At 43.2% G+C, this 23,807-nt stretch overlaps 3 protein-coding genes across 3 annotated transcripts; 2 read left to right on the top strand and 1 right to left on the bottom strand.

The window, feature by feature from the left end:
* Positions 1 to 108: 108 nt before the first annotated feature.
* Positions 109 to 10,163, top strand: nup155 (nucleoporin 155). Its single transcript, XM_028418333.1, has 34 exons — positions 109 to 411; positions 490 to 656; positions 978 to 1,115; positions 1,234 to 1,330; positions 1,481 to 1,551; positions 1,633 to 1,725; positions 1,936 to 2,199; positions 2,280 to 2,353; positions 2,426 to 2,517; positions 2,609 to 2,706; positions 2,788 to 2,955; positions 3,062 to 3,162; positions 3,401 to 3,571; positions 3,659 to 3,769; positions 3,942 to 4,036; positions 4,118 to 4,203; positions 4,321 to 4,462; positions 4,598 to 4,664; positions 4,767 to 4,882; positions 5,115 to 5,218; positions 5,322 to 5,455; positions 5,607 to 5,798; positions 6,013 to 6,151; positions 6,232 to 6,367; positions 6,449 to 6,602; positions 6,693 to 6,797; positions 6,950 to 7,104; positions 7,212 to 7,341; positions 7,435 to 7,548; positions 7,635 to 7,755; positions 7,856 to 7,966; positions 8,251 to 8,387; positions 8,468 to 8,574; positions 9,040 to 10,163. The coding sequence occupies exons 2-34, from the start codon at positions 515 to 517 to the stop codon at positions 9,176 to 9,178; spliced, it is 4,104 nt and encodes a 1,367-aa protein (XP_028274134.1). The 5' UTR covers positions 109 to 411; positions 490 to 514; the 3' UTR covers positions 9,179 to 10,163.
* A 778-nt stretch (positions 10,164 to 10,941) lies between these two features.
* On the bottom strand, positions 10,942 to 12,057 carry ora5 (olfactory receptor class A related 5). The gene has a single exon (XM_028418302.1). The coding sequence runs from the start codon at positions 12,055 to 12,057 to the stop codon at positions 10,942 to 10,944; it is 1,116 nt and encodes a 371-aa protein (XP_028274103.1).
* A 593-nt stretch (positions 12,058 to 12,650) lies between these two features.
* zdhhc8a (zDHHC palmitoyltransferase 8a) lies at positions 12,651 to 20,455 on the top strand. The gene is made up of 10 exons (XM_028418217.1): positions 12,651 to 12,952; positions 17,041 to 17,162; positions 17,245 to 17,402; positions 17,789 to 17,961; positions 18,047 to 18,149; positions 18,237 to 18,328; positions 18,418 to 18,547; positions 18,654 to 18,768; positions 18,949 to 19,061; positions 19,160 to 20,455. Exons 1-10 carry the CDS (start codon positions 12,849 to 12,851, stop codon positions 20,453 to 20,455), a joined length of 2,406 nt encoding a protein of 801 aa, XP_028274018.1. The 5' UTR covers positions 12,651 to 12,848.
* Positions 20,456 to 23,807: the final 3,352 nt, after the last annotated feature.

Below are 23,807 nucleotides of genomic sequence, written 5' to 3'. Positions count from 1 at the left end.
TTACTTTTTATATTTTAAAATAAGAATTCCACTGACCGATGGATGGCAGCACAACGCCTCACTTGGCCCAACGAAGAAGAAAATGATGACGCTCTACCGGAAGAAAACGTCTCTGCCGCTGTGTGCATGAGGTTGGCGGGCTGCTTGTTATAAATGACTGTATGGATGTATTTGTTTGAGTTTTGCCGCTGAACTTGTCAAAACAACTTGTTAGCTAAATAACTTGGTATCACGCGGAATATTTTCAGGCGGCTAAAGCCACCAACGTACTTAAATATACTTTATTTCACACTTAGCTAGCAGTTAGCTTGTTTGCTAAATAATACTGTTTTGATGCTAGTAGACGGCTAACCGGTGTTCCATCGGCGTGCTAACATCGGCTCGCACTGAACCACAGAAGAATTAAAGTTTGTGAGTTTTGCTGAGACGTGGAGACAATTTCGCTGACGGGTTTACTGCTTAATTCAGACTGATCTGTTTTCTGCGCAGATAAGTCAGCGGTGGTTGCCTCACTATGCCGTCCGCCGCTGGACCTAGCAGCCCCGCTGCTGCACTTGCAGAAGCTCTGGAAAACTCTGCACGACTGATTGACAGACACCTGCAGGAGGACCGCTGCTTTCCTGACCTGTCAGAGCTGCTTAGCGTCCCCTCACACAGTAAGTCATGGCAACGCAGACGTGCAGGGAGCTACCAGTTTGTTTGTGTTTGGCTACAAAACAAACAAGGCTACAAAAAATTATAAGAAAAACATGAACTGCTAAATGCTGCTGAAAAACAAATAGATCGATTCCTAATATATAGGGGTATACTTAATTTAAAACAAACACTACATTTCTTGCAGCTGTGTTGCTTGTCAAGATTTACCTACGTCACTTTTTTGAGTTTAGAAACATGTTTGTAGTAGTAGTAGTAACTGTAGTATGATCGGGATACGCAACATTTGATGCCTGGCCTAATCATGTATTTTCTCTTGATAGATATGCCGTCCCTCTCGGGAGTGTCAGATATGGACTACCCGCTTCAGGGACCAAGTTTACTCAGTGTGCCAAACCTCCCAGAGCTCAGTGCAGTCCGCCGAGTGCCCTTGCCTCCTGAGCTGGTGGAACAGTTCAGTCGTATCCTTTTGGTCATTCGGTTGAATCTTCAGATGTTTCCAGTGAACATATAGAAAAATGTTTAACCCTTGTTTTTGTTGCCCAAAGGAATTTGAAATTCTGCTTAACACTGTTATAGATATGCAGTTCAACTGCATGATGGGAGTATTTCCTGAGATCTCTCGAGCGTGGCTTACAATCGACAATGACATCTTCATGTGGAATTATGAAGATGGGTATGTACCAATACATACAGCTATTTGGAGTGTATACATATAATTCATTTAAATGTTTCATTGGTATTTACCATTTTATCAAGAAAGTGGATTGAGGATTAGCTGGAGTTGACACAGTTATTCTTTTTCTTTTTACTGTGTTCCTTGCAGAGGAGACGTGGCCTATTTTGATGGCCTTATTGAAACTATTCTGGCAGTGGGCCTAGTAAAACCAAAACAAGGTATGTCTGAACATTCACTCAGCTTAAATTATTTTTGTTTATTGGAGTCCTGCTAATGCTGTGTTGTTTTTGTCTTTTCAGGGATTTTGCAGCCACACATTCACTACCTCTTAGTTTTGGCCACGTCTGTGGATGTAGTGATCCTCGGGCTCAGTTTCCCCAAGGGCCAGGCTGGTGAGTCCCCTCCGTAACAGTGCTACTGTTTATATCTGTTACAGAATAATCAAACAAATTAGTGCACAATATTATTCAGAGAGTTGCTGCACTAAAACACTGTCCTATTGTTATTATTATTTTGTGCTGTCGGTACTGCTGATTATGTCCTTGTGTGCTTGTTTTGCTTCATCTGGGTCATCTTTGTGTGTTTTCTTTTTTTTCCCACAGGGTTGAACGACAGCATGTCTGGTGGGATGCAGCTGCTACCAGACCCCCTGTTCTCAATCCCCACTGACAACACTTACATCTTGTCCATCACCTCTACTGACCTGGGGCGCATCTTCATGGCAGGAAAGGATGGATGCCTCTATGAAATAGCATACCAGGCTGAGGCAGGCTGGCTGAGCCAACGCTGCAGAAAAATCAACCACTCCAAAAGCTCTCTGTCCTTCCTCATCCCTTCTGTGCTCCAGTTCTCCTTTTCCGAGGATGGTAAGGAGAGGTTACACTTATCCATGTGGAGTGAAATATGCCCTTGATCTGACTGAGTTTCCCTTCCCTGTGCTCCACAGACCCCATTGTGCAGATTGCAATTGATAACTCACGCAACACACTGTTCACACGCTCTGAGAAGGGTGTCTTGCAGGTATGCCATCTGAAACTATTACATTTACAGTCACTTTCACACAGATGAAATAATTATTTCCCCTTTGTTTAGGTGTATGATCTGGGTGCGGATGGGCAAGGGATGAGTCGTGTGGCGATGATGTCACAGAGTTCAATTGTAGCAGCTGCAGGAAACATTGCTAGGTGTGACTGACAAACCTCACATGTTTCTTTCATGTGTCATTATTCTCTTTATTAATGTAAGAATATTAAAAAAACTCTCTTTCATTTTCAGGACAATAGATCGTTCTGTCTTCAAGCCCATTGTCCACATTGCTGTGATAGACAGATCTGAGTCCTCAGACTGTCATCTGCTTGCTGTCACTCACGCAGGTTAGGAAGTGGAAATGTATATGTTGAATCACATTTAATATGTAGGTTATTTGTGTCTATACTAACCATGTTTTTCTGCAGGTGTGCGTCTGTACTTCAGCATAGCACCTTTTGCTCCTGCCCTGCAGAAGCATGTTCTAGTTCGGCCAAGCCTACTAGCTTTGGTCCACGTCCGTCTGCCTCCAGGGTTTTCTGCCTCCTCTACCCTTCAGAAACCAGCAAAGGTCCACAAAGCACTACACAGCAAAGGTAGCACAATTTATTTTTATTGTCAAAGTTTGGGTCTGCTTGCTGATCTACAGGACAACTGTAGACAGGAATCCTGATATGCCTGTAATACTTTTTTTTCTTGCAGGCGTTCTGCTTATGGCTGCTTCTGAGTCAGAGGACAGTGACATTCTGTGGTGCATCAATCATGATTCCTTTCCCTTCAAGAAACCCTTGATGGAGACACAGGTTAGTAGATAAGAAACACAAGATGTATCAATTTAAAGTCCTTTTCTAACACTGGATGCCTCTCTGGCATATATAATGTATAATACCTAAACCCAGAGCAAAGTTACACAGTTTACAGTTTTTTTGTGTTATTGATAAACTTATTTACTGACATGTATCTTTATTACCCAAGAGCCAGGAACACTTGATTTAGAGAAACCCTACAGTGTGCATTTCTTCTCTCTGTATTGCATTGCAGATGATGTCTAATGTAGATGGACACTCTTGGGCTCTTTGTGCCATTACTGAAGAGAAGCCTGCCAAGATTTTTACCCCTCTGAACAAGGAGCAGATCCCCATCACTGATTCTCCTGTGGTGGTCCAGCAGCACAACGTCCTTCCGCAGAAGTTTGTCCTCCTCTCTGCAAAGGTTAAAACTGCCGTTATGACGCATCATGTTGTAGACAAAGAGTTTGGCATAACAATGTGTTAATTTGTTGAATCTGTGGACCTGTAGGGGAGTCACATCTTCCAGAAACTGCGGCCAGTCGACCAGCTCCGTCACCTCCTGGTGAGCTGTGCTGGAGGAGAAAGTGAAGAGATTGAACGCTTCTTCAAGCTGCACAGGGTATGATGCATGATACTCTATGTGAAATACTGTATACTATATCTAGCCTTAAACCTAAGCATGACAGGTTACATGTCAGCCTGCATGACACATGAACACCTTCATGTAGGATTATTCCAGTCAGGGTCTGCAGACGTGAACATCTATTTATTTATTACTCTGGTCTGTGCAGGAGGAGCAGGCTTGTGGTACTGCTTTGATCCTGGCTTGTTCCAGTGCTGCCTCTGACCGAGAGGTTTCACAGTGGGCCACTAGAGCCTTTTTCAGGTCAGTTTATACATGTACACATTCACACATGGTTCACACCCTGCACACAACTGTAGGCTAATTGTCCTTTGTTGTGGATAGATATGGAGGGGAAGCTCAGATGAGATTTCCTGCAGCCATGGCGTCTCCCAGTAATGTTGGACCTGTGATGAGCTCTCCAGCCCCAGGTAAATTATTCAATTCAGCCTTATATAAACAAACTGTGGCTGCACAATACAGGATATACAATAAATAATTATTAATAATGTGATTATACAGTACAATGTCTTGTATGCCTCCTTCAGGTATCATTCCCCCAGCACTGGCCACTCCCTTTGCACCAATGCATTCTGGATCTGCCCCAATTACACCCATGTCAGCTGGTCCAGAGGTGATTTTCTCTGGGAAACACAATGGCATCTGCATCTACTTTGCTCGCATACTTGGGTAGGTAAATCCTGTCACATTTTTCTGGGTCAAAGCTTAGTTGTCATTGTCATTAGTTGGATCTCTGCGTACTCACATGTGATGCCGGTGTCCTTAAACTAACTTTTCTCCTTCTGTCTCCTGCTGACAAAACAGAAATGTTTGGGATGGAAGCCTTGCTGTTGAGACAACTATGAGCAAAGGAAGTCAGACTGTTAGTATTGTGAGTATCACAGATACCGTACATTCATTCACTTCTAAAACATTTTTAGAATGATGCAAGTGATGAGTAGTAATGACTCACTGTTATCTGTTGACCCTGCAGTTGGAAAGCAGTGTTGGTTCCTTTGAACTGGAGTCGGTCCTTCTTGAGCTCAACGGTTTGCAGGAGTTTCTTGATAAAAACTCTCAGTTTAGCCCCTCCTCTCTCGGTGCTGCGAGGTAAGAGCTAAGTATTGTTAGATTTATTGAATTGGCACTCAGCTTTCCTGCCTCCAAAGTATTACAGCCTACTAAATAAAATAAACCTAAATAAGTAAACATACTTTAAGTTTTTATTACCGCCACTGTGACTGTGAGTACACAGGATATTACAAATTCAAGATGCCAAAACAAGTTTTTTTATCAGGGTCTTGTTTCCCTTCTGTGTAACATCTGTTTTGCTGCCTATTAGTTTCAGCTCCCCTGCCAACCTGCAGCAAAGGCTGCTGGGATTTATGCGTCCTGATGGAGCCAGCTCTCAGCAGGTTCAGCAGGAACTCCAGAGGAAATATCACAGTGAGTTATGAGATTTCCATATTTTTATTTTTTACAAGATCTAATATAAATGTGTGACATGCATAAAAGGAAAATGTTAAAATATCTGTGTCTCTGTATCCAGCCAAGGCTCAGGTCTATGAGAAAGTGTCCCTGCAGAGCATCCAGCAGTTAGTACATCGCTCCTATCAGACTCTGGCCCTGTGGAAGCTTCTCTGTGATCATCAGTTCAGCCTCATTATGTCTGAGCTGCCAAAGGTACATGTGTGCACAAACACTTCTGTATTGCAAACAAATGCTCACATGTCTCAGCAGTATATCTTCCTGAATGTGGTACCTCTTTCACCTTGTGAGCTGTGTTCCAGCAGCTTTCATTTCTCATTCTGCCTCGTTTTGCTTTTGTTTGTAGGAGTTTCAAGAGCAGATGAAGGGAGCGAGTTTTAAGGATGTGGTGATCCAGGGCAAGGAGTTATCTGGAGCACTCATCACAGGGCTCATTAATGTTTACATCAAAGATAATGCCTCTGTAGATGCCATCAGCAATCACCTGAGGGACATCTGCCCCCTGCTGTACAGCAGCGATGACAGTGTCTGCTCCAAGGTGAATACACATAGATCTTTTTATGGCGTCTTTAAAATATCCTAGTGTTCTGTATTTTCACATTCTGGTACATGTATTTTTTTATATCTGTGTCTTGTTTTACATTTCTCCAAGATCATTTTGGGGGGAAAACTGTCTTGCGCTAAGTGGTTATTGATTAAGACACATTGATTTATGTGTCTCAGTACTGAATTCACTTTTGTCCCCCACTCAGGCTAATGAGTTGCTGCAAAGCACTAAGCAGATCCAGAACAAAGCAGATAAAGAGAGGAAATTGAGAGACTCTCTACGGCTCTACCAGCAGATCAGCCAGCACACAGACTTACCACTTGTTTGCTCCCAGTACAGGCAAGGTAGGACATTCAAGACACCACCGCTGTCTCTGTCTGTGTTGTGTTTACAGTGGGTTTACTAATGCTGTTTACATTGTCAGTGCGATTCTATGAGGGAGTTCTTGAGTTGTGCCTCACAGCAGCAGACAAGAAGGATCCACAGAGACTCGGTCCCCACTTCTACAAGAATGGAGAGCCAGAGGAGGACAGAGTTGGACAGCAGGCCTTCCAGGAGAGGTAACATAGGAAAGAAGTATCATTCATTCATCATCTGCATAAACATTTACTGTTGTAGTCACCATCATTCTTCCACTGCAGACTTTCGTGCTATAAGTGCATCACAGACACGATGCAAGAGCTGGTGAACCAGAGCAAAGCTGCTCCTCAGTCTCCCAGCGTGCCTAAACAGCCTGGACCCCCTGTTATGACCTCTGACCCCAACATGCTCAGCAATGAGGAAGCTACAGCTCATGTGAGTCAGAAGGGGCCAGTTAATGCTCATTTCTTTGCAAAAGGAGTGTATATGTTCTGCATTTCTAATGAATATTCTGTTCCCTCACAGTTTGAGCAGATGCTTGGTTTGGCCCAGAGGTCTCAGGATGAGCTGTTTCACATCGCCCTGTACAACTGGCTGATTCAGGCTGACCTGACTGACAAGCTGCTAGAGGTACTGTCTGTGCAGTTAAAGATTTGTAATTTCTACTGCAGTAAAAAAAGAATGTCTTGCCTTTCTGGACAACTTTCTGCACACCTAACAGTATGTCTAAAGAAAACCTATGTCTCTTCATAGCATGCGACTGTCTGTGTTCTGTTATCCAGGTAAATTCTCCATACTTAGAAGAACATCTGATGCACATGATCAAGCAGGACCAGAGTAAGGTTCACAATATGGACCTTTTGTGGCGCTACTATGAGAAGAATCGCAACTTTGGCAAAGCAGCTCATGTACTGGCTCGCCTCGCTGACATGCACAGGTGTGGACACGCAGCAAAAGGATAATGCACTTCACCCTTTAAGAGCAACAGCATAAAATTACAGGGAAAACATATACTAATTTACTGTTTGTTTTCCAACTACGTAGCACTGAGATCTCTCTGAAGCAGCGCCTGGAGTACATTGCCCGAGCCATCCTGTCTGCTAAGAGTTCCTCCTGCATCTCAGCTCAGGCATCTGATGGAGAGTTCCTTCATGAGCTGGAAGAAAAGATGGAGGTACTTGCGTATCTGGTATCTGTGAGAGAGTTTTAGACTGAAATTCAGCAGCCACTCATATTTTTTTTTATTGTCTGCTTCCCTCTCTCCTAGCTTGTGCGTATCCAAGTACAGATACAGGACACCCTGATCAAACAGTACTCCCATCATCCCTCAGTGAAAAATGTCATCTCTCAGCTGGACTCAGAGCTTATGGACATCACAAAGGTAATTTGGAATATCAGAGTTATAATGAGGGATTGACAATGGTGTTTATTGTGATTCTTAGAGTACATTTTTTAAATTGTCTACAGCTCTATGGAGAGTTTGCAGATCATTTCAAGCTGTCTGAGTGCAAGCTGGCAATCATCCACTGCGCAGGCCACTCTGACCCGATCCTGGTGCACTCATTGTGGCAGGAGATCTTGGAAAAAGGTGACTTAAACTTCAACAATCCTGCAAACATATTTTTCCAGCAGCCATTCTTCTGTTATTGTGTGCATTACATGTCACTCATGAGTCTTTTGTCTGTCAGAACTGGGAGACTCGGTGGCCATGAGTGCTGTGGACAGAATGAGGTCTCTCAATCTGAAACTGGTGTCACTGGGAAGGATTTATGCTGGAACGCCAAGATATTTCCCACTGGGTAGGCAGCAATTATATTTTTAATTTTCCACATTGCTGTTTGCAGTTTTGTGAACAGTAATATGATTAGACTTGGCATCATTTATGTCAGCACGCCTCTGGAGTACAGGTCTGCAGGGTGATGCAGGTGATGGTGTAATTGTTCTGTTACAACCAACTTGTTCAAACTTGTCTGTGGATTGATTTATTTTATATACATCCTTTGTACCTGCATATGTATCACATAATCTGTTATGTCCCCAGTTGTGGACACATTGCTGAGTACACACTGTCCTGTGATTGTAGAGTTCCTTGTAAAGTTCTTGGAGCAGGAGGTCTGTCGTCTGAACTGGGATGTAGGATTTGTCACAGCCACCATGCTGGAGATTGGAGTACAGCTGCCGCGTCTGCTGGAGGTCTATGACCAACTCTTTAAAACACGGGTACATACTTTACTTTTCAGATTTCTGATTTCAGTTGACTGAATTATTTCACTCAATCCAGCCTTTTTTTTATTCTGTAGGATCCTTGCTGGCAACGTCTAAAAAAACCTCTTCATTTGGTGGAGTGTATCCATGTGCTTCTCTCAGGATTCGTGGATGACCCCAGCAAAGTGCCTACCTATGACAGGTATTCTTTTCACCTAAAGTGGGCGCTGTGGTGTCCATATTTACACAAGCCCCTGTTCTGTAATGCAAAACAGTGTGACAAATGATGCTGTAATTGTGCCAAGATATTATGAGGTACCAACACTCTGTTTAACATCTTTATGGGTAGATAATTTTCTCACACATCCTTCACAACAGAAGGAAGTATTTTTTAGTTGGATTTTTGTTGTTTCTAGGCAACAGATCTTGTCTTTCAGTCTCTTGTGTACACCAGCTCCAAGCAGGCAGTCACACAAACAAGAATTTAGGCTCTAAATGTCTGATAGTGTTTGGCTAAGCTTTATATTTTGTTTGTATCATATAATAATCAGGCACACTGCTCCTTCATATAAAAAAAGAAACCAGTGAAGCCCTGACCCCCTGTCAACCTGTGGAAACCCCTGTAAGTCAGTTAAACATGTGTTTTTTTTTTTTGCTGTATTTTTAGACGCCGATTCACCAACGTGTGTCTCGACAACATCTGCGGATACCTTGTGGAACTGCAGTCTTTGAGCCCTAACTCGGCCCTTCAACAAACCATCGGCAACTTCAAGTCACTGCAGGCAAAGCTGGAGAAACTCCACTGATGTCACCAAAACCATCAGAACCAGGGGATAGGTGACTTCTGGATCTTGCACGGTTGGCCTTAAGTAAACACCTGATTAAAAGCAAGCACAATATGATGATTGTTTTCCCACAGTAGAGTTTGTCTGTGTTGCAGCTTGGTATGGGCCTTTTGAGGAACAGTGGCAACATCCATTAGGTCATGTTTTATAACTTATTTGATACAGTTTGTTAGTCTTAGCATTATGCTGGAAATTGGAAAGACACTGTCTATTATTGTTTGCACAGTTTTGAGATCACAAAAATGCATGAACATGAAATCATTCAGATTTTACAGATCAGTTGACATATATTGGACTTTTTGTGATATTTTCATATGGATACAATTTGTAAATATACCAGACTCAAGTTTTTTCATCACAAAAGATCGATTAGTTGTACTCTTTGCCTCCAAAACAAACAGCTGAGTGTTGTATGTTGTAATTATGTACATAACTTGGCCATAATGTCATCTCTTCTGCCAAAGTTCATTCACAAATTTAAACACTTAAGTTCTAGTGTGTATTATTTAAACATCTAGTCTGCTCAGGCGCTGTTTTGGATGTGTGCTTTTGTGATTGCAGATTTTTTTGTAAGCTCTGTGGTCTTTACAGTGCTTCACTAAAAAAACCTGCATTAGAAAACAACAAATATAAAACATTTTAATGAAGAAATAAAACTTGTCATTACTTTTGTGTATGAGATTGTTCTAGACACGCTCGTGTTTGTTGTTGTTGGTGCAGATTTGTGTGAAATCAGCGGAAAGGAGGTTGAATTGCTGTGGGTTGATAATGTGACACCGTTCAGGTAATTATCTTTAATTTACTCAGGCACGAGGCACTCAGGGTTTCTCAGCGTCATCACAAGCTTGGCACTAATTACTGATGGTTTCCAATTAGCTGTGCACTCTAGTACACAATTATGTTTCATTTTTAGCCGCATGAAAAATTAAAAATAATTTTGACTTGACGCTGGGTTGAATTTTCATGATCACACATGTTCCAGAAAAGTAGACCATACGTGTATTCTGCAATCTGATGACAACTAATCATACAATTGGCTCAAACAGGCCCGCTCTTTATCAAATTTATCAAAGATTTTGCGTCCTCGCAGGTTAAAAATCAAGAGTTTCACATGCAGATTGAATCAGCACTGTGAACACTGCTTTACATTTGTTTGCTTTATTTCTGGTTTTATTGTCAGTAAGTACATTAAATTAATGGAAAAACCATGAAATGCAGTTAAAAAAGACACACAATATATATAGCATTTTATTGTTATTCAAGATGTAGTTCCTCTGATGAGGAAATGAGTATAGCACGAACATCTTGACCGGAGTTACCACGATTTTTGTACAGTATTTAAAGTATCATTTGGACTCAGGCTGTTCCAAAGCAATGGGCCGCTGTTCCTAAAACTTCTATTTAATGTTCTCTCCTAAGATGAGGCTGTTAACATTTTTGTTGTCTTTTGTTGTTAAATGTTTAGTGATAAGTCTCAGCTATGCACCTCCCACAAAATATGTGCTTAAAGTGCCTGCTGTATATGTGATTTACCAGCTCTGTGGTGTCACTAAAAGCTTCTAGAAGCTTCTAGAAACGCATCAGCTGAAGAAATACAATAATGGACAAGATCCATCGAAGACGCCTACTCTGACAGTTTTAGATCTAGGTTTTAATGCTGCAGTAGCCACATATATGTAGAATAAACACTCTTACAGTCCAGGAGACAGATGTGATAAACACTTCTATCTTTTGCAGGAGCAGGTCAGTTTTTTCACTCCGTGCAGGAATATGTAGGGGATGATGCTGGTGTAGGATGCTGCGATATAACTGGCCACCTCCTCCACGATTTTTGAAGTGTGGATGTTGTTGGAGATGCGCAGAAGAAGATGAGTCAGCCAGCAGACCAACACTACGAAGGCTACAGCCAGCACACTCTTCGCTGCTCTCACCTGTGTGCTTGAGTTAGGACTGGGTTTAGATGGCACCTGGTTAGGCTTTGGGGGATTTGGCTGGGCTTCAGGTCTGTGGTCTGGTTCTCTGTCGGGGAGAGAGGTCTGAGGACCCGACAGCCCTGCGTTTGGACAGGAAGAGGCAGGCACACCTGTATAAACATGTGTTGTGAGGGATGAAGAGGTTCCTGGGTTAGAAACGGTGCTGACCGATGTGTCGTCATTTTTCTTCTCCACACTTTTGTTTTCTGCTTTACGCCCCTCCTTATCAGAGTTGTGACCCCGTATGCGTCGCTGATTTTGGAGCAAGGTGATGACAATTTGGACACTGGCAAATACAATTCCAGCAATAGGAAAAGCATTAGCTAGAGTTAAGTAAATGGTCTCATAGGTCTTCATGGCAAACGCAGTAGGGAAGACGTCTACACAGTCTTCTGCGCTGTCATTGGACCGCTTCACTGAGACAAAGAAAAAGTGTGGAATGCTGAAGATGGTCGCCACTGTCCAACTCCCAGCCAGCAGACAGCCCACAAGCCGCAGGCTGTCCAGCTGCACTGGGGCACCTCCACGTTTCAAGGAGCCAACCAGCTTCTGGTACCAGAAAGCGCTGATGAAGAGTGTTGTGAAGATGCTGCTGGTTTCAGAGAGGTCAGCACAAAAACGAAAGATGCCGCAGTAGGTCTCCCCCAGGAACCACCGCCCAGCAAAGTCTGCCACGGTGTCAGGCAGGTCCACCAGGTAGTTGGTGATGAGGTTGGACACTGCCAGGTTGATGAAGAGAATCTCATTGGTGCGAAGGCCAGATTTCTGCCTGGACAGGGAGCATATAGCCAGCCAGTTGTTTCCCAGGATCCCGGTTAAACACATGAGAGCTCTGATGACTGATTCAATCGCATGGTCTACCTCCATCGCCACACAAGATCAGATGACGAACTTATCCTCCCTCAGATGAAAGATGTGTATGGATGCTCTGCTCTGCTGACATTTATAGAGGAGTAAGAAGCCCAGCCCAGTCATATTTTAGATGGAGGTGTGCTCTCCTCATGACAGGGTCCCTCTTTGGAGAGAAAATACAAAGGACATGTGACCTCTTGGAGGTTTCTGTGGTAGAAAAACAAAGTAAACAAAACACAAACATTTCCCTGGACCTGGACCAGTAAACAAATTACATAGAATTCTTAGCTGAACATTGTCATGTTGCAGGAAACCAGCTTGGCCCCTTAAATTGCCTGTGTGAATTGAAAAAGTGAATTTTCCTCCACCTACTTAATGTTCATCTTAAAATGTAATCAATCAGTTCTGTGGTGATTTTATGGTGATATCTTAAATATAATATATTTACTTACAATGTATCAATAAAACATACGCAGTTCATCAGATCACAGTAGGAGTGTAGTGACGCTTCACGTCAGTCATGAGTAAAAGCACCACCTTTGGGACAGAAGAGAGGAGGCATCTGTGCGCCGCTGCCTGCCGGGACAGACAGGGACCGGACGCAGGAGGGACAGCAGCGCTGCTGCTGCGGGCTTTGGTCTTCCAGACTCTTCTGCTTTTTTTCCTCCTTTGATTATGATGTTCGCTTTTCTCCATCCTGCGACCCATGAAGGGCTGTGTGTGCGCAGACAGAAATGAGCGCTTCCGCGGCGTTTGTGCCGTCGCTTTCGCTGGAATGAGACGCTGATGAGCGCGGAGAGGACAGGATGCCCGCCAGCGGCGCCGACTCGCTGAAGCCCAGCGCCTTCATCCCGGTGTGCACCGCCGCCTGCCTCCTGGTCGGCTCTACCTCCCTCTTCTTCGTCTTCACGTAAGTACTGATAACATACACTCACCTGTCCATCCATCCATTAACACACTTTCACCTTCTTTGTTTTTTAAGATGTGAATATGACCTCCGCCATTCTTAAAATTTCACCAAAGCCCCACTAAGTTTTTATTATTATAAATATTTTAACTACAGATACAGCCTCGTTTTTTTGCATAGCCTAATTCATTCACCACAAAAGAAATGTTCAAAAAGTTGCTCAAACCAGCTTTAAAACAGTTTAAAAAAAAATAAAATAAATAAGCATAGATTCTTCCTCTTCTTCACCGAGCTGTCTCTGGCAGGCCCACCAGGGCCTGCTAACATCTGACCTGGTTGGCGGGCACTTGAGGCTGGCCTGGGTGCCTGCCCGGTGCACCCTGAGGGCTCAAGAGTAAGCACAGTTTAGAGGATAAACCATGGACGTGTCAATATGACCCACATGTGTCAGAACTGTAGCTGGAGCTGAATGCTATGCATCAGGAGTGGACAACCTGACTGAAAACCAGTCATTAAGTGTTGGAGGAGTTAAATTTAACCTTCCTACTTTGACCTCTTTTTAAGAAAAAGCAGATTGAAAGGGTTCTGTTGAAGACAAAATAACATTTAATATCCCATAATACCCTGAGAATCTAATTTAAATGATGATCATGATTGGTTTATTTGATGTATTGATGGTATTTCACAGTCTTGTGGTGTAATAGCCTCATTCTATTGTGAACAAGCTCTCTAATACCTTCTATTTATTGACTGACTGAGTGAAAGTTCCCAGCTCATCAGCTCCATGCTAGTCTCTTGACCCTCGACCTCTGTAGTCATATCTGCCCTAGTTTCTCCTATATTCTCCAGCCTTGCACCATTTCCACTGGAATCTGACACCGGATTGGGGGTATAGGATTAGGATCCTCTGGCTGATGCTTTATGATCCCCCATCTGGGGAAGCAGAGTCTGGAATCTTTGAGTTTTGCTCCATTGAAGTATTTGCTGCTATATAGCTGAACCATTTGTCTATATTGCATTGTTATTATGCAAATGACGTATTTAATCACTTCAGTCCATCTGCATTTGAGCATATAGCCAAACGCAACGCACTGTGACATCTTGACAGGTGCCTACTTGGTGCAGGCCGGAGACTTCTGGGACCTGGCTCAAAGGCCAGAAAAGGCAGAGAATCCCTGATGAACTCCATTTATACTCTGTAAGAGGGAAAAAAAATCAATGACCTGCTGACATGATAGATTGAAAGGAGCTTAATTAGGGCTGCAATGCTAAACCAGCAAAACCAGGAGGCTGCAAGAGATTGATGGAGAGGTAGCTTTCTATTTGCTTCTGTTACAGCCCAGAATCAGCCATGGCCACAATACGAAGTTTCGTGTAATGCCAGTTGGTATCAGCACTAGAGTTAACGTCAGCTGGAGTGACTTTCTTCCTTGAAATGCAGAAATGTGCAGGTGTCACACTCTGTTCAGCCCCACCTTGGTAACACTGAGTCAAAGGGACGTCGCTTGTCATGTGCCATAACATCATCATCATGGCCTCTACTCTGTGATTCATTGAAACACCGCAGCCAGCCAGGCCCCCGCTCTCACAACCCTCATTTTAAAACTAGGTGGAAATAAACTTTGATTCTAAACCCTGCGGTCATGTTTGTAAGTCGTAGCTGCTTTCATCTGCTAATTATTCATGCAATTATCAGTGTCAGCAGCTCTGTATTAGCATTAGCACTGCAAGCATGCTTTAATTTTTAAAATGATCACTGCAGAGTTGATACAGTCAGAAACGGGCCTGGCTGCTCTTTTGTCTTCCTTTGCCTGATAAAATGCATCAGTAACGGGTTTCCTGCTTTTGTTTCTCTGACCATGAACTTCTGTTGGTGCTTAAGGAGGGCTGTTTAAACTAAAGGCAGGTCACCTATATGGACAACAAAGAGCACTGATAGGAGAAAGAACAGGGACATTTCCCCTGTGCTGTAACTACTGGACTTCCTCTGTGGGGAGCCATATTCTTTAATCTGATCTTAAGGTTTTGTCAATAAAACCCCTCAGTATATGAGTCTTCTTGTTAAATGTTCAATTTTTGATGTGTAAAAAAAGATTTCCCTGGTTGGATGTTGTCTCTAGAAGTCAGACAGATTACACGGCAGTGATGTCATTTATGTAACTGTGACTAGTATTTCACAAAAGGAGCCCTGGCTGCCAGCTCTGGTGAACCCGTGGCTTGACTGACTGTGCGGTGTCTGCCGTGCCACTGACCCACTGCAGAGATGAGGGCAGTGTACAGATTGCAGAGCAGCTTACTGCTCTGTGTGATTTAATAGAGCTCTACCAAGGCTGTTTCATTAGGTGGGGCTTGTCTTGCCACGCTTCAGTGTAATGAACTGTCGCTCCCTGCAGTCCAGATGGTCTCAGACCAATGATGGAGCCTTGCCTTTACATGCATCGGCAGCATCCACTATAAACTATAATCTGGTCCACAACCATAGCATCTATTTTTAGGTTTAGGAAGAGAAACTAACTTGCTTGTTATAGTAAAGATGAGTAAGATAAGATCCTGTTGTTAAGCTCAGGCCTGTTTTTGTGGGTATCAGTTAAGCTTTTAAACATCTTTTGTAGCATGGTGCTTTAACTAACCAGCTTGAGTTACACAGATTATTGTAACTGATCAGATATGACAGTTTAAGCACTTGTCAAACATGAGCACTTTTACCGACAAGAACTTGGACACAAATCCTGATGAGGAAGACTGGGGGCCGGGGTCAAAAGTCACACAGTATTATGCTCTTTAATCTTTTGTCACAAATCGCAACACCTTGAGATTTTATTCACTTTTTTTTACTCTAAAATAGTTGAAGTCTACAAAAAAAATCCTATTTTTTAACTTCTGATATCCTTCTGCTCAACAGTGCTGTGAGTGTGAGGCAGCTTTTTACCACCAGCAGTGAATCAATTGGATTTGTCTGACAGTATATGACAGATAGTGGCGTGTTGAATGATATATGGTTAACCTTGACTGCATGCAGTGTGTCTTTAGCGTCTAATGTGAGGAATCCACAATGCACTGGACTGGCAGAAATGGTCTGTAATCCAGAGTTCATAATCCAGGGATTACTGGGTTTGCAGCTGGCATGGCATCAGCATGCGTTCCTCTGGGTGGGTGGATGTGAGGTGGAGGGAGGGAGGGTGGGGGACCCCTCCCCCACCGCCTAAAACCAGCCAGGGGTTTGAGGATTGGAGCTGCACTGGGATGAAGTGCAAAGGACTCCTCTTAATTTTGTTTTTTTTTACTTGTGTCCAATCATTCTCACGTCTTGACGGCAGCTTGTCCATGAAGAAAGCAAACAATATTTTAAAAGAGATATTTTCTTATTTATCTCAGCTGATATGAAGGTATACCTGGTGATGTTCACCAGAAATCCCATACTGTATATAGGTTATTTAAGTGACGTTCAATCAAACACTATTAATATAATCCACTGAATCTTTTTTCTCCCAGTCTACGCTGTAACCTGATTAAACTGCCACTCCCTCTAATCTCACACAGTAGAGACATAATCATTTACCCATTCACTATAATTCAACATACACACTCACACAGAGTTAGAGGAGGAGACACTTCCCTAACAATATTTAACATATATATCTCAGCAGTTCAACCTTAACCGTCAGTCCACATGACAATCTTTGCAACAACTGCATTGATCAGTGATAATTATAACAGATTGATAAACTGCTCTTCAGTTTTAGTGTTGAACAGCACTGTCTGTGTCTTAACTCAGGGTTCAAGAAAGACCGTGCCAATAGAGAGACCCCCACATTTTAATCCCTTGTTGAGGGCGCTGGTGAACACACACTAATACATGCTTATCTTTTACTGTAAACAATTACTTCTGGGATACACTGCTCCCATCAGAATAAATGGGATGAAGATTATCCCTTAAAATCTTTGTTGTAGAGGTGATTTGTGTTAACCTCAACCTCCAAGGGATAGATACTTGCTGAGTGTCATCTCTGTTTACTGCTTTGCATGAAACAACTGCATGGAATAGTGTGTATTTATTTATTTTTTTTTCCTGTGTGTATGTGTGTATTCAGATGCCCATGGCTGGCTGTGACCATCTGCCCTGCTGTGCCACCATGCTGTGCCATCCTTTTCCTTTTTGTGCTGGCCAACTTCACCATGGCAACCTTTATGGATGCTGGTGTGCTCCCAATGGGTTAGTAATCATAGTGATGTTATGCTTACATCACTTTTTTTGAAACCACGGGTCATTTTTTTTTCTCATTACTGTTTTCCAGCCAGCGAGGATGAGGACAAGGATGATGAGTTTCGTGCTCCTCTATACAAGAACGTGGACGTGAAGGGTGTCCAGGTGCGGATGAAGTGGTGTGCGTCGTGTCATTTCTACAGGCCGCCGCGCTGCTCCCACTGCAGCGTCTGCGACCACTGTGTGGAGGTGAGCGCACGCACAGATTAAAAGATGCACCGCATTGTATTAGTGATGGAAAAAAGAGAAAGACAGATACACTTTAGGGAAAAAAGAGGGCATGGATGGAGAGATCAGGGGAAGAAAATGAGTAGCGATATGAGTGAGTGTTGCATTGTGTGTGGGGAAAGTCAATAAAGGGGATTTTTCTGGAAGGGGAGTGACGGACAGAGGGTGATGAAGGGAAAGAGAGGGAGAGAGATCTCATTAATCAGGTTAATCCTTTTCTCAGATCCTTTGTAGTCTAAGTGGAAATAGTATTCGAAAAACAGTTCCGGAAGTCTGTATTAAACATGTATTTAGGATGCACCTAGACAGTGGTTGATGTACGCACTAATATGTTTGTCTGCTTTCAGGACTTTGACCATCACTGTCCCTGGGTAAACAACTGCATTGGGAGGAGGAATTACCGCTACTTCTTTCTCTTCCTGTTATCTCTCACCGTTCATATGATTAATGTCTTCACCTTCGGCCTCATATATGTCCTGCATCACATGGACGAACTGTGGAAGCTGCACTGCACTGTCACGTATCCTTGAACACACCTGAACTTTACTATGAATCATATATCTCATCGGTCTAATTGAAGCACTTTCCCTTAACGGCGTCTCCAGTTTGGTAGTGATCAGTATATCGGGGCTGTTTCTTATTCCTGTCCTGGGTCTCACTGGATTCCACTTCTTCCTGGTGTCCAGAGGACGAACCACAAATGAACAAGTCAGTTTGATTTTCCAAAATCTTTAAGAATAAACATACATATTATACATGTGCATGTGTATAATGATAAAACATATTTCTGCTTAGGTGACAGGGAAATTTCAAGGGGGTGTAAATCCCTTTACACGAGGTTGCTGTAACAATCTGGAGTATCTGGTGTGCAGTCCCATCTCTCCAAAGTAAGAACTGTTTTCTTTACAGTTTTGTCTTTGTTTATGAAGCCTTGTAGCTTACCAGCTGACACACTCTGTTTGTTGTGGGTCACCAGGTACACGGCGAGACCCTACAAGAAAACAGTCATCCACATCCAGCCTCCATTCCTGAGGCCAGAGATTGACAGACAGATGCCAGTGAAAATCAGGGACAACGGTATACAGAGCCTGCAGCTCCAAAATAAAGTATGCACAAAATGTTTTCTCATTCATCCTCTAAGGACTGTGACCTCAGTTGTCAGGCGATATGAAATATATCCCTCACATCACAGTTTTTTTTGTCTCCTGCCAGAGAAACTCAGCTGGAGGTGTCGAGCTGTCAGACATCAAACAAGACAAAACTCCACCACCGCTGCCACCGAAACCAGACCACGGTCTCCTGAGAAGCCAAGTAGCTGCCATGGATGGTACTGTTGAATGACAGATAACAGCTATATCCTCTGATAAGCACACACAACTCTGTAGCCATATTTTGAATGAATATAACCAGAGGTCTTTTCATGCCTTCAGTCCTTCTTCTAGGATGTATTTTCAGACTTTTCTTTGCCGCTGCTTGGAAATCAATCACAAGATGGATTCTTTTTCAGATATGGGACACCACACCAAATCCATCATTCCTGTATCTATTCCCACTGTGCCACAGCTGCGGCCGGTCCTCGAGGCCATATCCAGAGGATCATCACCCATTCCACCAGAGCAGGTGAATTTCGGTGATTTCTTATTCAGTGTGTGTGTGAGCTGTTCTGGTTTTGGTCTGTCTGACAGCCATCGCTCTGTGTTTTGCATTCTGTTCCTTAGTTGCTGAAAACAGCAGAGCAGCAAGGGAACAGCAAAGGTCCTGACCTCCATTCTCAGTCTAAAGAAAGCCCTTCGAAAGGCGCACTGCCTGTCTATCCTCCCCATCAGACCAGCTCCCTCTCCAGCACGCTGCAGCTCAACTCTCTGACGCTCAACTCCCGTTCTCTTACCCTGAAACACAGCAGTCGCCATGGCAGCAAATCCCAGCTACCTGCCATGCACACTGACAGTTTGGGGTCCAATCTCCCTCCAGGCATCATCTCCTCCAGCCTGCTGGGCAACCACAGCAGTAGTAGTAGCAGCAGCCTCTCCTATGATCACCTCATGAACCCTGCAGACCCTCAATTTATGGCTCAGAGAGGGGTCCCGCCTGTCAGCTACCATGCTCACTTTATGACCCTGGGCACAGATGGGACGATGCAGCGGCCACCTCCTCATACCTACAGTCCTGTGTTCATGGGCATCACCAGACAGTCTCCTCAGCCTCGAGACACCTCACCCTCTCTGCAGGGTCTCACCTCACGGGATCCCTCACCTTCTCTCCAAGGTTTCATCCAAAGAGACCCTTCTCCTGCTTTCCAAGGGCTAATGCAAAGAGACCTCGCATCCCAAAGCATTGCATCACGGGACGTCCCGCCTCCAGGTGTGGTGATGCGAGACTTGGCCTCTCAAAGTCTTCGAGACAGCCTTCGGGATCTTGTTCCACAGGAGCTGACGCCTCCGAAGTCTGCTGCTGCACGCTATGATAACTTTTCAAAAACCATCATGGCGTCTCTTCACGAGCGACGGGAGATGGAGGAGAGGGAGAGGATGCTCCGTCTGCAGGCCAGGTCACAGGCTCTGTATGGGCCCGACATGGGGATTTATGACATCCCCAGCCGGAGGAGTCTACCGCCAGACAACACTCGCCCTCCAGGCTCACGTGGACCAACTCCACCTGCCTACGGCTCCAGGGAGTTTTTAATGAGCACAGGTATTCTAGGTTACGGCATGAGGACATCACCTCTCTCTAGCTCCTCCACATCTTCTCTAACTCGTGGCCATAAAACATCCAGCTCTCCACTGCAGAGCAGCAGCAGCAGCCTGCAAAGCAAGGGCAGGTCTTCGTCTCCGGCTTACTGCCCTCCTGAGAGGCAGCCACAAGGCCTCCCCTCCTCTACATCCACCCTGCCCCGTTTGCCTTCCTCCTCCTCCACCTCCTCTGCACCACCTTACTCCTATGCCACTGCCAAACGTTCCTCGCTTCCATACTCCTCTGAGGGGAAGGACTCTGTAGCTTTGGGAGTCCTTAAATAAAAAATAAATAAAATAAATAAATAAAAAACACATTTCTGATGGTGTGAATGAATCATCTATGCAGTGTTACTCTCGGCCATCGCAGCTCTAAAATCTTTTTGTAAATAAGAGGCAATTTGGGACTTTCCTGTGTGGGAGGCTGTGTGAAAAACAGTGAATAAAATTGGAGATATTCTTGTAATGTTTAAACAAAAAGCTGTGAATCTCAGGATAGCTGTGCCTCCTCTTACAGACAGAGGGAGCTATATCAACTCAGTCAAATCAGAAGAGCTATGTAAACTAATTATCTGTTTGTGTTTTGATATTGCTTTTGTGATAAAGTGTAATACCACATTGTCTAATATGTTTCCTGCTAAAAAAAAACCTGTTTGATAGAATTTTGTAGTTGTTTATATGAATAAACTTATTTTGTAATTTCACTTTGGTACTTTTGTTGTTTTGTGACGGAGCAAATTGTAATTTACACATGATATTTTTAGCTGGTATGTATATGCACATTAAGGCGTCATGGCACCCTCTAGTGAACGACTTCAAAAGGTGTTATCATGTAAGTGCAGATGTCCAGCAGATGATGCTGTTGTGTGTAAAATACAGGGAAACAGAGGTCGATAAATATAATGAAAAAAAACAAGAGAAGGATTACATGCCACGAGCAGTTTGTGTATGATATTAATACCATTTTACATTTAAAGAATAATTAAGATTAAAATCCTTTTCATACATGACAAGGAAGAGACTTTGAAGGGGCAATTTGTAACACTTATTAAAAACACAAGTGGCAGCAGTAATCCACTGATAAACTGTGGAGTCAATTCAACTGCTCCACCACGGACGAGATGTGACTGTCTGCCAAGGCTGTCTTGCTTAAATATGTCACTGAGCGACTTGTCTGTGAAGATGAAGCTGTGTTTAGTTCAGTGTGTTATGCAGAGAAATGCATGATTATCAGCCAAGCACAGACACCCAGCATATTGCTGGGCTTCTGCAGACCATCATGCAGAATCATTGTTGGATAATTTATACACTAAACTGAGACACTGTTTAACTTCTACCATGCAGTCTTCTTCTTCTGGGTGGTCTTCAGACTCAGTACAGGCCCATAAATCATTCGGTCTTTGTGAGATATTTCTTATAACTGCAACTTTCATCACCTCCAGTCCTGATAGACAATAACATGTTTTTGTTTAGGCAATAAATGAGAAGAGGGGACCTGAGTTATTGTTACTTCTGACCTCATAGCTGACAGAAGTACAGATATGACAGCTTGAAACTGTTGGCAGGCATTCACAACACAGCTGAATAACTGACTGATCTGTAGCCAGAACGGTAAACTCTGAAGAATGGAAGAACAGCTCACTCATATGTATCGTTAAAGACAACAACAAAAGATGTGGAGCATGATCAAAAAACAAAGAAGCCTCTTTGTTTGGGTGCCAGAGATCAACAAGTAAGATGTAAACAGTATTGTTTAGTAGTCAGCTCCCATAGTTTTTCCTCCTCCCCTGCCGTACATTTTCCCAGTCTTAACAAGTTTTGAAAAGACCAGGACACTAATAGACACTAGACTAGCATCAGCAGATTATTTTTATGATGAGGGGTCACAGATTTAAGAACTGCTCCTGATGAGGGATCACAGACTACAGGATTTGTAGGCAAACTGCCAACAGTTTGCAAACACACCAGCAGGTGGCGGTAAAGTGTCAATGTGTTGTTTGCCAACTGCCAACAAACTCTCAGAAGAAGAAAACATCATGTAGAAAAAAAAGTTTGGATCAAGTAGTGTAGGATTCGATCAATGTTTTGATATTCTTGCTACTTCCCATTATCCTCTCTTTTCATTGGCTGTTGACTACACGTTTGCAGTTAGGTGTTGATCAGTTCACACTATTCAACTTCATCCAGACTCGACACCATGTTTTGAATGAGTGCAGTGAAGGTTGAGTGTGTTTCCCCTCACACTAACAGAATGTGGTGCCCAACTACACATTGCGACTGTCCACAACTAGTGCAGACTTTGCCTGACAGGATATTGTGGATAAAATCGTGTACTCTATAATACTTTACATTTAACTAGTAGGAACAAGTTTTGGTTTCCATGAGCTTCAGACATCTTAACAGGCTTTTCTCTTTACCACAGGTGAGGACATCAGACGTGTGAGCTCCACGGTGCTCGAGACGTTTGGACACTGTCCAAACCCTGAGGGAAGCTCTCACCTAAAGGTTAGTCATGCACTAATTGCACGCTACGTTAGCCACTAATGCTAATAAATGTTGTCAGGTGTGTTTTCAGGCTAATATTAAAAATGCATTGAAAAATGACACACTTGCATGACAAAAAACTTATATCATTAAATAAATCGTATTTCTTTCTTCATGTCATTCTTTTTGACAGTTTTTTTAGGCTGTGACTTCTTTTCACCGGCTGTGTTCAAAATCACTCACTCCCTACTCCCCATATAGGGAGTTCAATGTAGGGCACCATATAGTAAACTCATTGTGAAAGCATTTTCAGACATTTTGGATGCTACCTCCCTCATTTTGTGTCGCCGTTAATGACGTTATTGCTGTCACAAATGAAACAAGCCGATCTCTGCCGGCTAAACAAACTACGTTGTTGGCAGTTATAATTTGTGACTTTATAGCCCAATAAACGTTTTATGGCAAAACATTAATAAAGCAAAGAACCCATAATGCTACATTCTTTAAACCATCATTATATTTATAAGACAGATGACGTAACCTCAGTTCTCGTTCTCTTCGCCGGTCTGTGCAATGCATGATGGTATATATTGCTAAAAGTAGTGACCATCGGATGGACACTACTTTCAAGATGCATTGTGGGATACATTGAGGGCCCTATATGGGGTTTATACATAGCCGGCAGATATCGGCTCGTTTAATTTGCGACAGCAATGGTGATGCAAAATGAGGGAGGTAGTGTCCGAAATGTCTAAAAATGCTTTCACAATGAGTTCATTATATGGTGCCCTAGATTGAACTCCCTATATGGGGAGTAGTGAGTGATTTCGGACAGCACTACAAAATGGCGAAGGCACTATTTAGGGCCCTATATTGATTTCGAACAAAGCCGCCGCTTCACTGCACAGAGGGGCTTCAGGGAGCCTCAACTTATCTGCATACAGTTAATACACCAACCTGCCTTGTATTGTCTCTCCGGTCCCAAGTGTCACTGAAAGACATAATGTAAAATAGATTGTGTATATATATAATGTTTTTTTTTTAAATGCAAGTGTATTATTTTTAAATGACTTTTCAGTGCTAATGCTTGTTTCAATACCTATTTCCAATACAGATGTCTCAATGCTATGTTTATTTTTGGTATCAATTTCCT

This window comes from Parambassis ranga, chromosome 12, assembly GCF_900634625.1.
Source record: "Parambassis ranga chromosome 12, fParRan2.1, whole genome shotgun sequence".
Taxonomy (NCBI): domain Eukaryota; kingdom Metazoa; phylum Chordata; class Actinopteri; family Ambassidae; genus Parambassis; species Parambassis ranga.
This window is presented reverse-complemented; position numbering and strand designations above follow the sequence as displayed.